The sequence below is a fragment of the Sturnus vulgaris genome, chromosome W, assembly GCF_052056855.1.
Source record: "Sturnus vulgaris isolate bStuVul1 chromosome W, bStuVul1.hap1, whole genome shotgun sequence".
Lineage (NCBI taxonomy): Eukaryota > Metazoa > Chordata > Aves > Passeriformes > Sturnidae > Sturnus > Sturnus vulgaris.
The window spans coordinates 27,645,411-27,660,548 of NC_142282.1; the positions used below are offsets into that span (position 1 = coordinate 27,645,411).

Genomic DNA, 15,138 nt, shown 5'->3' on the forward strand with positions numbered 1-15,138 from the left:
TCACTTTTAAAAGCTGGTGTATAATGGCATAATTGGAATAGTATGGGCAATTTAAAGATTGAAAGATGAAAAAGTAGGAATCCTCTTTCCAAATGCTAAAAGCCAGTATGGCTTTAGCTAGGCACTGAAAATCCTCCTCCTCTGAAATGAACTTGGTGCAAGTTTGACATGCAAGAGGGGAAGTTTCAGCTCAAACACTGGGACTTGCCACAGCCCAAACAAACAAATCAGGGACTTACCATAGGAAGTGACAGGCAACCTCAACTATAAGTGAGGTCATCAGCTCCACCTAAACACTTTATTTGAAATATATCTTCAGGGTAGTAAAAACAGGATGGCAAATGATTCAAGACTAAATACTCTGACATATCCTGCAATACCCTTTGCACTGTCTTTTTGACTCCAGGAAAAGCCAGGAAGCTGAGTAGCAGCTCCATTTTCATTCCCTTTTCACCTCCCCTCAAAAAGAGCAACTTTTAACCTTATTATTTATATTATCCTGGCATCTGCAATTAGGCACTGCACAAACACACAATCTGGGGGAAGTACCTGCCCAAAGGAGCCCACAGGTGGGCAGAGGCAGGGGATACATTAGACCATGAGATAAATAATCTGTCTCTATGTCGTGAGGCAGAGTCAGGTGTATGGGCCAGTTCTCAGTTTGGTGACACTAAACACCTCCTGCAGTGACACAGAGCAGACACATGTCCATCTCCATACTGCCATCAGCACCTGCCTGAAGCGGCAATAGCCCATTTAGCTTCCGAGGCAAGGGAGGTCAAGCAAGCAGAGGGAGAGAGCAGAGAGGCCTGCCTGTGTCCATTTCTGCTGGGGTGGATGCAATTAACTGGAATCATTAGAGCTGCCTTCATGCCTTTGTTAGAGCCATCACCCCTCCCATGATGTACATCCTGTGGATGATGGGCACACTCTGCTCCATTAGAGTCTTACCAAGGCCAACTAGCTCAACAGGATCTTGGTAAAATGAAGACCAAATGCAAATTAAGTAGTAGCTTTAAGATTTTAATTTGCAATTTTTTTGCAATTTGAGCCTTTTTTATTTCTCCTTCATTTTCTCCCTTTGTAGCAGGCACTGTCCTGGTGAGGCCCACAGACTGAAAATCTTTCATTACTCTGCAGCTAGATAGCAGCAGAAATATTTATTTTCTTCTGCTATTCCCAGACTTAATGAAATCTTTTAAACCCAGATATCTGGAGATTCACACCTTGCATCCAGAGTATATCTGAATTCACTAAAAACTCCTAAGTTTCCTGTCACCCAGTGAATATAAACAAAGCCCACAAACAACCACATTTCTCCTTGGAAACTATAAAAAAAAAAAAAAGGTAAAACCAGCATTTAAGACCTTTGGCTGACAGGTTGAATAACAAACACACGTGTCTGCACACATGCGCAGACACACCTACCTTGCTTGCAAGTCAGTGCCTGCACTGGAATCTGTAATAAAAGCACAGCAGCTGCCTATACCACTAATTTAAGGAAAAGGTCAAAGAAAGGCATGTATCCCGAATTTCCTTTGAAATACTCTATAAGGAGAATATGGTTGTTTTTTTCCTTTCTGTTGTCTTTCCCATACTTTTCCATGGTCTTTTCACATTCATGTCACCAACAGAAGCAAACAAGGTTGCCTCTGATATTAAAGATCACTTATATAGTCCTTTGAACTGGGTTAGGTTTGATTTTTAAAGTAATCAAGGAGGAGGTAAGGTATGATTTGTTTTGGACAGGAAGTTCCTTAAATATTAAGTGGTGAAATGCAGTTGCTACTTGGGAAGGATAGCAGTGATTCAAGATTTGAGAATCTTGAATGAGGAAGAGATGAACCTTTTGATGTTTTGAGGTCAAAAGCAACCTAATAATGGAATCGGGTAACAGAGAAAAAATTAGAAGTCATAAAATTGCATTCTAGGAAAAAAACTAGATTAGTGCTATGCAGAGTTGTATTGGTTTGCATGGCCTGGTTTTGGTAGCAGGGGAACTACAGGGGAGGCTTCTGTGAGAAACTGCTAGAAGCTTCCTCCATGTCCAGCAGATTCAATCCCTGGCAGCTCCAAAGATGGACATGCCGATGGCCAAGTGTGGTAGGACATCCTGTCCCACCCCCCCCCCCAGATGGCTGGTGCATATGGAAGAGATAACCCAGGCTGGGTCAAATGCCTGGCAGGGGGTCATCTCTTGCACCAAAAGGGCTGAGACCATCAACTAAGAATCAACATCTTGGTCTGGGGAGCAGATGTGGGAAGAGTTAAAAAAGAGAATATAATTGACCCAAAGACACTGCTCTTTACGACTATAAAAGCCACACAAATTATTATGGAGATAGAAGCCTCTTACACACTCCCAGGAAATGTGTAGGTCTTCTCCTATGAAGCTTGGACGGATCTTCGTTGATCCTTTTCCAGAAATTGAGAGGAAATATTTGGTGTATGCCCCATCAGCAATTGGAAGGTAACATATTGAATCCTAATCTATACTATTTATCCGCTAACTGTACAATTTGGTACCTCAATTGTGCACTGTATTCTATCTACTAGTAGTGTTTCTTTGTTTATCCTGTGTGATAAGAAGTCTAGTTTAAGTTTTATGTCTGTTTTCCTTGGTCTATTTAATAAATCATTGATTTTGTAATAGACCTAATCAGACATTATTAAGAACTTGAAGAACGAGAGTGGGTTTTGGGGTGCTGGCCACCTCAATAAAGTTACTGTCTACTGCCAAAGATCTGGGCAGAGGCAGGGACTGGTTTAAACTCTCCCCTCAATTCGTAACACCAAGGCTGGGCCAATTAGAGATGGTGGTAATGCCGCTGTGATAACATATTTGAGAAGAAAGAAAAAAGTTGTTGCACAGATGTAATTGCAGGCAGAGAAGAGTGGGGTGAGAACATGTGAAAAGAACAACTCTGCAGACACCAAGGTCGGTGCAGAAGGAGGGGGAGGAGGTGCTCCATGTACCAGAGTTGCGATTCCTCTGCAGTCTGTGGTGAAGACCATGGTGAAGCAACTGTGCCCCTGCAGTCCATGGAAATCCACCGGGATGCAGAGATCCACCCACAGCCTGTGGAGGAGACTCATGCCAGAGCAGGTGGATGCCTGGGAGGAGGCTGCGACCCCATGGAGGTCTGTGGAGAGAGGAACTGTCACTGGAGCAACCTGTTCTTGAAGGACTGCACACCATGGAAGAATGACTCACGCGGCAGCAATTTAGGGAGGGCTGTTGCCCATGGGGTGGAGTCACTTTGGAGAGGTTCACAGAGAAGTGTCTCCTGTGGGAGGGACCCTAGAGTGAAGCAGGGGAATGTCTTCTCTCCTGGAGCAACAGGAGAAGCCACAGGTGATAAACTGACCATGACCCCCATTCCATGTCTCCTTGCGGCACTGGAGTAGGCAGTAGAGCTGGGAAGGAGGGAAGGGTGGGGGGAAGGTGTTTTGAAGGGTTTATTTTACTTCTCATTATCCTGCTCCGATTTTGTTAGCAATAAATTAAATTAATATCTAATTTTAAGCCTGTTTTGCCCATGATGGTGATGCCTTGTGTTTTAGCTTTTATATTTTTCAGAATCTCTACTGCTTAGTGTGTAACTCTGAAACTTCATATTAGGTGTTAGTAAGTTCTCTTCACAGGGTAGTTAGACAAAACAATCCCTTCTTAGCTAGAGAATCAAGAACAATCGCTACCCAAAAAGCATAAACAATGGCGAGGGAAAGGGGGCAAGCCAGGGGGCTGAGACCTCATAGCCTGGGGCTGTGGTTGGATAAGTGACCCCTATATGTAGATGAAGCAAAACTTATAAAAGTGTAAAAACTTGTGACTGGGATCCATCTTGGATTTTATTTGGGTGTAGCGCCTGCTGAGCTCTTGCACTGCCCAAAGTGTAGCCTTTCAATAAATACCTGGGAGACACTAATTTTGAAGACTTTAAAAAAGCTAAGGCTATAGTTAACAATAAACATGCTGATTTAGCTGAAATAAATAAAATAAGCTTTGCTGTAATCAGTTAAAACATAGAGGATGTTTAAAAGAAACCAGATTTTAGATAAGCTGTCCTGGATCTAATAACTCATTGCTTGTCAACTTTATGTTTGTGTAAGCTGTGCATATAAAGATGTCGTGGGGTGACTTTGTCATGTTGAATTGCACCCCCATTTGTCTGTTTAGCCCAGAAATAAGTTTTGTACCTTTAAGGCTGGATTTGAGAGTGAAGGAGGGGGGAGGAGTAGCGGTGGAATGTCTGAGGCGGTTGTTTTCAAAACACAGAGATAGGAGTTCCATCGTCTTGTCCTCCTGGACTGTGTCACCCTGGTGGACAGCGGAGAGAGCTCTCCTTTGCTTTTTGTTAGTTTCTGACTAACTGAAGCAGAGAAGTTCCCCGGAAAGTTTTTTTTCCATTTTTTCCTGGAATTATTTGAACCTGCTCTGGGCTGGGGACCCGGGGGAGCACCTGGAGCTTGCATCTGCTGCCACCGGGGCATGGCCTGGGCAGCGGCATTTTCCAGTGCTGGAGGGACTGAGAACAGACTGAGCCGAGCTACCACCACAGGAGAGAGACTTTCTGAATTGTCATCTCTTCAGAGCAGTGAGAGGTTTGTTGTTTGGTACTGGGTTGTTTTTTTTTTTGCTGGGCAGTGCTGTGCCTGTTGAATAAACAGGTTTTTTCCACTTCTCTGTGAGGAAATTTCTTCCCGAACCATCTGGGGGAGGAGCTGATCAGGTTTGCTTCCTAGAGGGGGGGCCTTTGGAAGTAATCTCCCAAATTTGCCCTAAACCAGGACAAATATACATTTTGGCTCCCAACGCCGGGCTTGAGAAAGTGGAAAAAACCGATACTGATTGCATTTTGGTTGAATTTACTCTGTATTGGGACAAAGCAATCTGTAACCATGTTGTTTGAATTCACGTCTCTTGGGGTGGAGGCATTCATGTGTGTCTTGGTTTGAAAGACAGGTATTTGCTAAGGAAAGGCAAGAGCCCCTTTCCTGAGATGCAGAATGCAACCCCCTCCCTTTTAATTATTTTAGGTTCAAATCAGAGGCCTTCAGGCAGGAGATGTGGGGATAAGAATAACAGTTCTTTACTGATATCTAACATGGCAGAAAACAACAACAGCTATAAAAATTGACAACAGAACAGAACAGTACAACTCAGTTCCAGTCCCTTTTGGCCGCAGGCCGTCTCCCTGCCCTCAGTTACCGGTGCTGTGGGCAGGGCAGGTCCCGCGCAGTCGAAGAGGGCTGGAGTGATGGCGGCAGCGGCCCAGGGGTGAGAGGGATGGGGAGGCGACTCCCCCTCATGGTGTAGGTCGTGGTGCTCGGCAGAATGTCCGGAGGTAGTAGGGTGAGGTGGGAGAGCAGCAGAGCGATGTCCAACGGCAGGGAGCTTGGATCTCAGCGCTGGGATGGCAGGGGAGATGCCAGATCGGAGCCCAGGCTGTCCTCCCACTCGACGAGCCAAGCGAGAGAGAGTGTGCCTGCTCCAGACACCCCGTCCCACCTTTCCTTTTCCGGTTCCCCCCCCCCCCCCTCCACCCACCCCCCTATGAGAGAACATTATCTATCGTTTTAAGGTGTAGCCACAACTACTTAGCATAACAATGGGAGAAATTCCACAGAAAAAAAGGGAACAATTCAACCCCCCAACAATGTGTCTCTGGTCCCTAGGCTTTTTTGAGGTTGTGATATCTTTATGGTCCCTAGGTTCATTTTCTTTCCCAGAACTAGCTCCAGTAGTGTCCCTAACACGAAGTTTCTTCAGTAGGGGGGCACGGATTAGAATAGCTATTGTGCTGGGTTTGGTGGTTATGATTTATAGGAAGTTTATAAAGGTATTGGAGTCTGTTCAAGGTATATATGGTTCATGGTTATGGGTATGCACCCAGTTTGTTACAGGAGGAGCACGGGATGAGACTTTTCAGCCTTTTCTTTCCTTCTCCTTTGAATCTGTTACATCACTTTTGGAAAATGTTCAGTTCCCCCTGAATGTTAAAGAAACCACCTTCCTGGTATTTAATCTGGTAAGCTTCCTCTATACAGTCTTCAGCTTCTCTAGAATGAGGGCTGAGATTTCTAGAGGGGCTGATGAGACCCCTGACCCAGGAGTAGACCCAGGCATGGAAAATCCTGAGTGGTGTGGAGAATGGGAGGATATGGGCCAAATCCTGAAGGAATTTTCTGACACTGTAGTCTGTGACTTTCCGTGTGATCAAATTCAGAACCCAGGTGAGGTGGGGAAATACCTGAAAGAGAGGTGCCATGATGACTCAAAGGAGAAAAAGATCATTGCAGTAAGCTGGGCCCTGGCATATGCAGGGGGGCAGGGAGATAAATCAGCAGCTACCCCAGTCACTCGGGTTGCAGCCAACACCCCATCTACTCAGGTTGTAGTTAAACCAGACAGTGAGACTAAGCCAGCCACAAAAACAGACAGTGAGTCTAAGCCACTGGCAGTTGCTGTGGGAAGGAAGCACACCAGCAAAACCGATCGGCCAGTGGACGATGACAATCCAGGGGAAGGACCCTCAAAGAGAGCTCCCTATAAAAAATCAGAAATCACAGCAATTGACACAAGATCTGAAGTCCTTTCCCATGAAAGGGCTATTGAGTCCGTATCCCTGAAAGACCTTCGTCGCCTAAGAAAAGATTACACCAGATGTTGCGTTTCCTAGATACATTGTAAATGGTACATTCCGTGACCCCTGCTGTGCCCTGTATCTTGGTCCCTCTCCCCTCCTGGCCATACGGAGCTGGCCGGGATCCAATTTCTCCCTGCCCCCCCCCCCCCCCTTTCCAGACCCTAGAAAAGGTCAGTACCCCCTGGCCTCTGTCTCTTTTCCTCTTTTTTCCCTTCCTTTTCCCCCTCCCTCTTTCCCTCGCTACCCACGAGAAATAAATTCTGTAACTTAATCAGGAGAAAGAGCCTCTTTTGATATCTTATTTACGTCCATGAGGCAAGGGCCCAGGGAAACTTCACCCTAACACCTGAGCTAGACCGGAGGAAGGGTGAAAAACCCCATTTTTGGGTCCAGTAAAAGCCTCAACCAGACCATCTGATGAACCTATAATTAGTTGGCTAGTCCATCTTTGGGATGCTGCAGGCGAGGCTACAATTCTGGATGGTACTAAAGCCAGGCATTTGGGATCCCTGTCACATGATCCCGTTATTGACCAAGGAATGATGAGGGGGGCTAATCCTCAGAGTCTCTGGGAACGGGTCCTGGGAAGTGTGGCACAAAGATATCTATGTGCAGATGATGTCTATATGCAGCAAATCCAGTGGAAGACCATAGAACAAAGGATTCAACACTTGAGAGAAATGGCAGTGGCAGAGATTGTCTTCTCAGATGACTTAACAATTAGAATCCCGATTTGGTACCATGTACATCTGTGATGTGGCGAAAACTTGTACGACTTGGGCCACAAGAATATGCTTCTGCTCTAGCAATAATGAAGGGAAAGGGAGGATATCATGCTCTATATGGCGAAGAAGCTCCGAGCATATGCAGATGCTGTGCATCGCCCAACACATGTCAGGATAGCAGCTGTGGAAACACGTCTGCAGAAATTAGAAGATAAGATACAGGAGAATCATGAGAAAGGGAGGAGATTAAAGAGGATCTTCTCCAAATCTCAGCTGTACAGATCAGAGGTTCTGGTACCCAACACAGATATTCCCCAGATAAGGAGAGAAGGTACACCCCACGAGCTGAGCTGTGGTTCTTCCTGCGTGATTGAGGGGAAAGCATGAGGAGATGGGATGGAAAATCTACTGCTGCTCTGGCCCAACGGGTGCATGAATTGAAGGAAGGCAAGACTCAGAGAGGGAGTTCCACGAAAAGGGAAACAGCTCCAGTTGCCAGTTGCAGAACTGCCAGATATGAGGATGGTGACATGTCCAATCCCCTTGAAGGAACCTCCAAGACATATGCCTAGGGAAAGAAGGATAATCAGGCTTAGAGGGGCCCTGCCTCTAGCCAGGTAGAGGTTGGGGAAAACCATGTTTTTTCGTCCGTGTGGATTCATTGGCCTGGCACATCAGAACCACGAAAATATGAGGCCTTGGTTGACACTCGTTCGCAGTGCACATTAGTTCCATCGAGGCATGTGTAGGCAGAATCTGTTTCCATTGCTCGCGTGACTGGGGGTTCTCAGGATTTTACTTTGGTGGAATCTGAGGTGAGACTAAATGGAAATGGATGGAAAAAACATCCTATTGTGACTGGCCCAGAGGCCCCACACATTTTGGGCATAGACTTCCTCCAAAGTGGGTATTTTAAAGACCCAAAGGGACTCAGGTGGGCTTTTGGAATAGCTGCTGTAGAGACAGAGGGCATCAAGCAATTGAACACTTTGCCTGGACTGTCAGAGAACCCAACTACAGTAAGACTTCTGAAGGGGGAAGAGCAACAAGTACCAATTGCCACCTAGACAGTGCACTGCCGACAGTACCAAACAACTCGAGACGCTGTGATTCCCATTCATAAGATGATTCGTGAGCTGGCGAGCCAAGGGATGGTCAGCAAAACCCACTCACCCTTCAACAGCCCCATTTGGCCTGTGCGTAAATCTCATGGAGAATGGAGATAGACAGTGGACTATCGGGCATTGAATGAAGTGACTCCACCACTGAGCGCTGCTGTGCCAGACATGATGGAACTCCACTATGAGCTGGAGTCCAAAGCAGCAAAGTGGTACGCCACCATTGACATGGCCAATGCATTTTTCTCCATTCCTCTGGCAGCAGAATGCAGGCCTCAGTTTGATTTCACCTGGAGGGGAGTGCAGTACATCTGGAATCACCTGCTCCAGGGGTGGAAACACAGTCCCACCATCTGCCATGGACTGATCCAGGCTGCACTAGAAAAGGGTGAGGCTCCAGAACAACTGCAGTACATCAATGATATCATTGTGTGGGGGAACACAGCAGCAGAAGTGTTCGAGAAAGGAGAGAAAATCATCCAGATTCTCCTGGAAGCAGGTTTTGTCATCAAGAAAAGCAAAGTAAAGGTACCAGCTCCTGATATCCAGTTCCTGGGAATAAACTGGCAAGATGGACAGCGTCAGATTCCTACGGATGTCATCAACAAGATTACAGCAATGTCTCCACCGACCAGTAAGAAGGAAACACAAGCTTTCTTAGGTGCCATAGGCTTTTGGAGAATGCACATTCCTGAGTACAGTCAGATTGTGAGCCCTCTTTACCTGGTCACCCGCAAGAAGAACAATTTCCAGTGGGGCCCTGAGCAGCAACAAGCCTTTGCCCAGGTCAAACAGGAGATCACTCATGCAGTAGCCCTTGGTGCAGTCAGGATGGGACCAGAGGTGAAGAATGTGCTCTACTCTGCAGCCGGGAACCATGGTCTGTCCTGGAGCCTTTGGCAGAAGGAGCCTGGGGAGACTCGAGGGCAACCGCTAGGATTTTGGAGTCAGAGCTACAGAGGGTCTGAAGCCAACTACACCCCAACAGAGAAAGAAATTTTAGCAGCCTATGAAGGAGTCCAAGCCGCTTCGGAGGTGATTGGTACAGAAGCACAACTCCTCCTGGCACCCCGACTACCAGTGCAGAGCAGGATGTTCAAAACAAAGGTTGCCTCCAGCCACCATGCCACCAATGCCACATGGAGCAAGTGGATTGCTCTGATAACGTAGAGAGCCCGTATTGGTAAACTGAATCGCCCTGGGATTTTGGAGATAATTACAAACTGGCCTGATGGTGAAAATTTTGGTCTCACAGATGAAGAAGTACAAGAGCAAGTGACATGTGCTGAAGAAGCCCCACCATATAAGCAACTGCAAGCAGATGAAACATGCTATGCTCTTTTCACTGATGGTTCTTGCCCCATCGTGGGGATGAACCAGATGTGGAAAGCACCTGTATGGACCCCCACACGACAGGTTACAGAGGCCACTGAAGGAGATGGTGGATCAGGCCAATTTGCAGAACTCAAAGCCATTTAACTGGCCCTGGACATTGCCGAAAGAGAGAAGTGGCCAAAACTCTACCTTTACACTGATTCATGGATGGTAGCCAATGCTCTGTGGGGATGGCTGGAGAGGTGGAAAGAGGCTAATTGGCAGAATAGAGGAAAACCATTCTGGGCTGCTGAAGAGTGGAAAGACATCGCTACCAGGGTGGGGAGACTACCTGTGAAAGTCCACCATGTAGATGCCCATGTCCCCAAGAGTAGAGCTAACTAGGAACAGCAAAACAACAAGCAGATAGATCAGGCTGCACAGATAGAGGTGTCAAAAATAGATTTAGATTGGCAATACAAGGGAGAGCTGTTCCCGGCTCAATGGGCCCATGATGCGTCAGGTCATGAGGGCAGAGACGCCACCTATAAGTGGGCATGAGACCGAGCGGTGGATCTAACCATGGACAGTATTTCTCAAGTTATCCATGACTGTGAGACGTGTGCTGCCATCAAGCAAGCCAAGCAGGTCAAGCCCCTCTGGGATGGGGGGTGGTGGTCCAAATATAAGTATGGAGAGGTCTGGCAGATTGATTACATCACACTGCCCCAGACATGTCAAGGCAAGCGCTACGTGCTCACAATGGTAGAAGCCACCACTGGATGGTTAGAAACTTACCCTGTGTCTCATGCTACTGCCCTGAACACCATCCTGGGCCTGGAAAAACAAGTCCTTTGGAGGCATGGCACCCCTGAGTGAATTGAGTTTGACAATGGGACTCATTTCAAGAATAGCCTTATCAACACCTGGGGTAGGGTACAAGGCATTGAGTGGGTGTACCATGTCCCCTACCATGAACCAGCTGCAGGTAAAGTGGAGAGGTACAATGGACTGTTAAAAACCACCTTGAAAGCATTGGGTGGGGGATCTTTCAAAAATTGGGAGCAGTATCTAGCAAAGGCCACCTGGTTAGTTAACACCCGAGGCTCCATCAACCGAGCAGGCCTTGCCCAATCTGAGCGCCTGCATATAGTAGATGGAAACAAAGTCCCAGTGGCACATGTCAGAGGTTTGTTAGGGAAGACAGTTTGGATCCATTCTGCTTCGAGTACAGACAAACCCATTTGTGGGGTTGTCTTTGCTCAGGGACCAGATTGCACATGGTGGATAATGCAGAAAAATGGAACAACACGATGTGTACCTCAGGGAGATCTGATTGTTGGGTGAGAACCATATGCAAAATATCACTGTTTGCTGAGTGTTACTGCTATTATCTGTACATAGTTGTATACCATATATATGTGTATGCATAACGTATGTGTGTGCAGAGTTAGAATATATATATATTCGTTTTGGTAATGAGTCGACAATATGGGGATAAGGGGTGGAATGTCCTGGGGTGACTTTGTCATGTTGAATTGTGTCACTGGTGAGGGTTTCGGGGTCCCTTTGGGATCCCTGAGACTGCTTCTGCAGCCCTCAGTGACAGAGCAAATTCCCGAGCCTTGCCCAGATAGAATTCTGGCTCGCGGTGAGCTCTCAGACCAGCGGGGAAAAGAGACCAGCATATGCAGAGAGGCACAAATCCATAGTTTATTCTATGAAGGCATCCTATCTAGCATATACCAACGGCTATTGTTTTACAGGGGGTTTATATCTTTGGAGGGTTTTACAATTTGCACCAATTACCAAGGGAATTATATTTTCTGACCAATCCCTGAGGGATTTTACATTCAAATCTGGCCTATAGATACTAAAAGAAAATGGAGCACTAATACTGAAGATAGATAAGAGGGTCTTCCAAAGGGGGGAAGCTAAATTCCTTTTGTATTCGTCATTTCACAAGCCATTTCTTATCTCTAAGCTATGGTTTTCCAAGGAGCTTGTTCTGAGGATGCAGGGAAACTTAGGTGTTTTCTTGTGGACACACACATTTAGAGAGCTAGGAAATTACAGCTTGGAAATTCCTTTCAGGCCTGGATTTCTCCTGTCTCTCAGGTCCATTCCCAGGCTGATAAGCTGACTACAGCTTCAGTTAAGGGAGGCAGTCTCCCAGAGTGATAACTTGGTGAAAGGAATTCATAATAAAGATTAACATCCTGTGTCTTTCCCACGGGACATCCAGACATGCTGTCCCAGGGGATGTTTGTCCCAATTGTCCAATGAACTACTGTCCCGTCCTAGCTGCACGTAACACACTTTAAATACGGGATGTCCGTACAATAAAGTTGGCCTTTTTTCCCCAAAAGAGGTCCATGTGTGTTGCTGTCTTTTCTCTCTCTTTGCAGCGCAGTAACCACATTTTCTGCTCCCTCCACAACTCCTCTCTCTGTATTTACTAAAAAGGCGCTTCCAGCAACTTTCTTGAAGCATTGAACAAAGCATGCAAACATAACTAACACAATAACAACTACGATTAAAATCCATAAAAGTCCCTTGACCAGAGATGCGGCCCACCCTGTCAGTCCCCATTGTCCAAAAAGGTTGTTGAACCAGTCTGGGGAGGTTTGTCCTTTCAAATCCTTCACGAGGTCCTTCAGCTTCTGGATGTTTGCTTGGATGGATGTTGAATGTGATGAGAGGTTGAAGCAGCACATTCCTTCAGAGTCTTCACAGCCATGTCCATGGGCGAGCAGCAGGAAGTCGATTGCAGCTCGGTTTTGCAGGGATGCATGTCTCGTGGTTTCTTCATCCTTTAAAAGATCACCCAAAGCAGCAGATGTGACATTGGCTTGCTTACTGAGCCAACACCCCAAATGAGTAATTTCACCAAGGACTTTTGCTGCAGCCACCCATGGAAAGAACAGGTAGACAGCAGCTCTTGTGGGTCTGTACCAAATGTGCAATTTAGGGTCACAACTTTCATCAAATTCAGTGTAAGATCATTTTTCGTGTTTTGATTCACTTTCCTTTTTCCAGTTATGTAATAAGGTAATGTTGGGGGTGAGGGTAGAAAGCTTGCCAAGGCTACAGGGTCCCCCCTGAAGGGGAGAGGGGATTCCAGCCCAAACCCGATCACCACAGATAAGAAACATTCCATGAGGTAACGTTTTGGGCTGGATGGAGGATTCAGAGAGAGCATGAGTGGTGTAATTGCACCAATCTGGATAATTGTAGGCTTTGTTGATGGGTGATATATCTTTTCTGTATATGTTTTGAATTTTACTCAATCCAGACCAATTTTGCTTTGGACTTTTGTAATAAAATTTGACACAGTGTGTTGCTTTGGAGGACCCCAGCAAATCTAATTCTTGGGGTTCCTCAGGGGCATTTGGCAGTATTTTTGTCCAATGGTCCCAAATGTCAACTGGATTCGGTCTCTTACCAGTGGTGCAGAGGAGCTCTGAGTTCTGGACGGGCCATTCGTCTGCTACAAAGGGAATTCCTACCAAACATGTGGAAAGTGGGTTATCAAGGTTGCCCATGGGCAGGCACATGTTATCTTGTTTCCATGTCTTTGCTAAAGTCACCCAGACATTGTGTTTGGGTTGTGGACTGATCCAGCTGAAGGCATGTGGCACGGTGAGAAGGATCCAGGCAGCAGTGAGGACAGCATCAATGGAGATAATTTTCATCTTTGGACAAGGATGGGCCTTCTGATAGGGAATATAAGTAAAGTCATTATTTTTATGATGGGGGGCGAGAGATAGTTAGGGTTTTCTCCTTCATCGCCTTCCTTTGTCCCTTCCCCCCCCCCCTTTTTTTTTTTTTTTCCCTTTTCTTGGGATAGGGAAGGGAATACAGGATTAAGGGCTACAATAAAATCATGGGGGGGGGGGGGAACTAATACTAAAATGTTTCAGTAAAAATAGTACCGTCTAACTAAAGGTCACTTTGTGGCCAGACTATGTCTAGCTTATGATTTGCCTGAAGCAGCAGATTGCTGCTTAGTTTTTTGTTTCGTCTACTGTCTTTGATGTGCAGGTGTTTGGCGGCGTCTTCTCCAAGCAGCGGTGGTTTGGTTTGGAGGAGGTCTTGAATTTGACTCTGGGCAGCTTTTGTTGTTGTCTGTTGGAGTAGGTTTCACTGTGCCTAGGTATGGTTTTATGTTTTTTTCCTGGGAACCATCTTGGTCCAGATGGCAGGGAGACGCAAGCATACCCCCTTCCCCAGGTAATTAACTGAAAGGTCCAGAGACCTGATGTGTTTCAGGGTCTTTCACCAGCACTGGTGGTTTCTCAGTGAGCTTTACTTGAGATGAGTTTGCAAAGAGTCAGAGTATTGGGGGGTCAGGTTCTGACTTGGTTCCATTTAAGAAATTGATGACGTAGAGAGCTTTGCAGAGTCTTTCCACTGGAGATAAAATTTCTGTGCCTCTTCGCTGTTGGTGAAGGACTCTTTTGATGTTCTGATGAGTTCTCTCCACGATGGACTGTCCTGTGGAATTTCCAGGAATGGTTTGAATGTGTTCAATTCCCCATTCACTGAGGAACTCTTGAAATTTGTGAGAGATGTTGGCGGGTCCTTTGTCAGTTTTGATATTTTTTGGAACTCCCAGAGTGGCAAATGCTAGGACAAAGTGCTTGATAACGTGAGTGGCTCTTTCTCCTGCATGAGCCGATGCAAAAAGTGCTCCAGAAAAGGTGTCAACGGACACATGCACATACTTAGATTTTCCAAAGGGTGGGAAATGGGTGACATCAGACTGCCACAGCTGGCAGCTGTTCAGGCCTCTGGGATTGACTCCCGTGCTCATAGAGGGCACTTGGTAGTTTTGACAGTTTGGGCATGTTGCCACAATGACTTTTGCTTGGCTTTTTGGAATTTTAAACATTCTCATGAGGGCAGGTACATTTTGGTGGAAAAATGAATGTGACAGCTTCGCTTGAGCAAAAATGTTGGGGATGTTTGCAGTCTCGACTGGCATGGCCAGTGCATCCGCTTTCCTGTTTCCCTCCATAATAAAGCCTGGGAGGTCAGTGTGTGACCTAACATGCATGATATGGTAGGGTAATATTTTGTTAGAAATGAGGCTTATTAGTGAAGAAATCAATTGGTGTAATTCTGGATTGGAAATGTCTTTGAGGAAAGCATGTTCTGCTCTCATAGCTATCCCAGCTACGTAAGCAGAATCTGTGACTAGGTTGAAAGGCTTGTTTTTGAATTTCTCAAAGGCTCTAACAACGGCTGCCAAATCTGCAATTTGTGGAGATCCCTCCACAATTTGGACATCAGATTCCCATTCATCAGTTTTGGGGTTTTTCCAAGTCA

General features: G+C 46.2%; 1 protein-coding gene across 1 annotated transcript; it reads right to left on the reverse strand.

Annotated features, from left to right (window-relative positions):
* Positions 1 to 11,541: 11,541 nt before the first annotated feature.
* On the reverse strand, positions 11,542 to 13,617 carry LOC148220064 (uncharacterized). Its single transcript, XM_088155523.1, is given in 1 exon segment — positions 11,542 to 13,617. A coding segment is annotated over 1 exon segment (1,395 nt). The 5' UTR covers positions 13,503 to 13,617; the 3' UTR covers positions 11,542 to 12,107.
* Between the last annotated feature and the right edge of the window lie 1,521 nt (positions 13,618 to 15,138).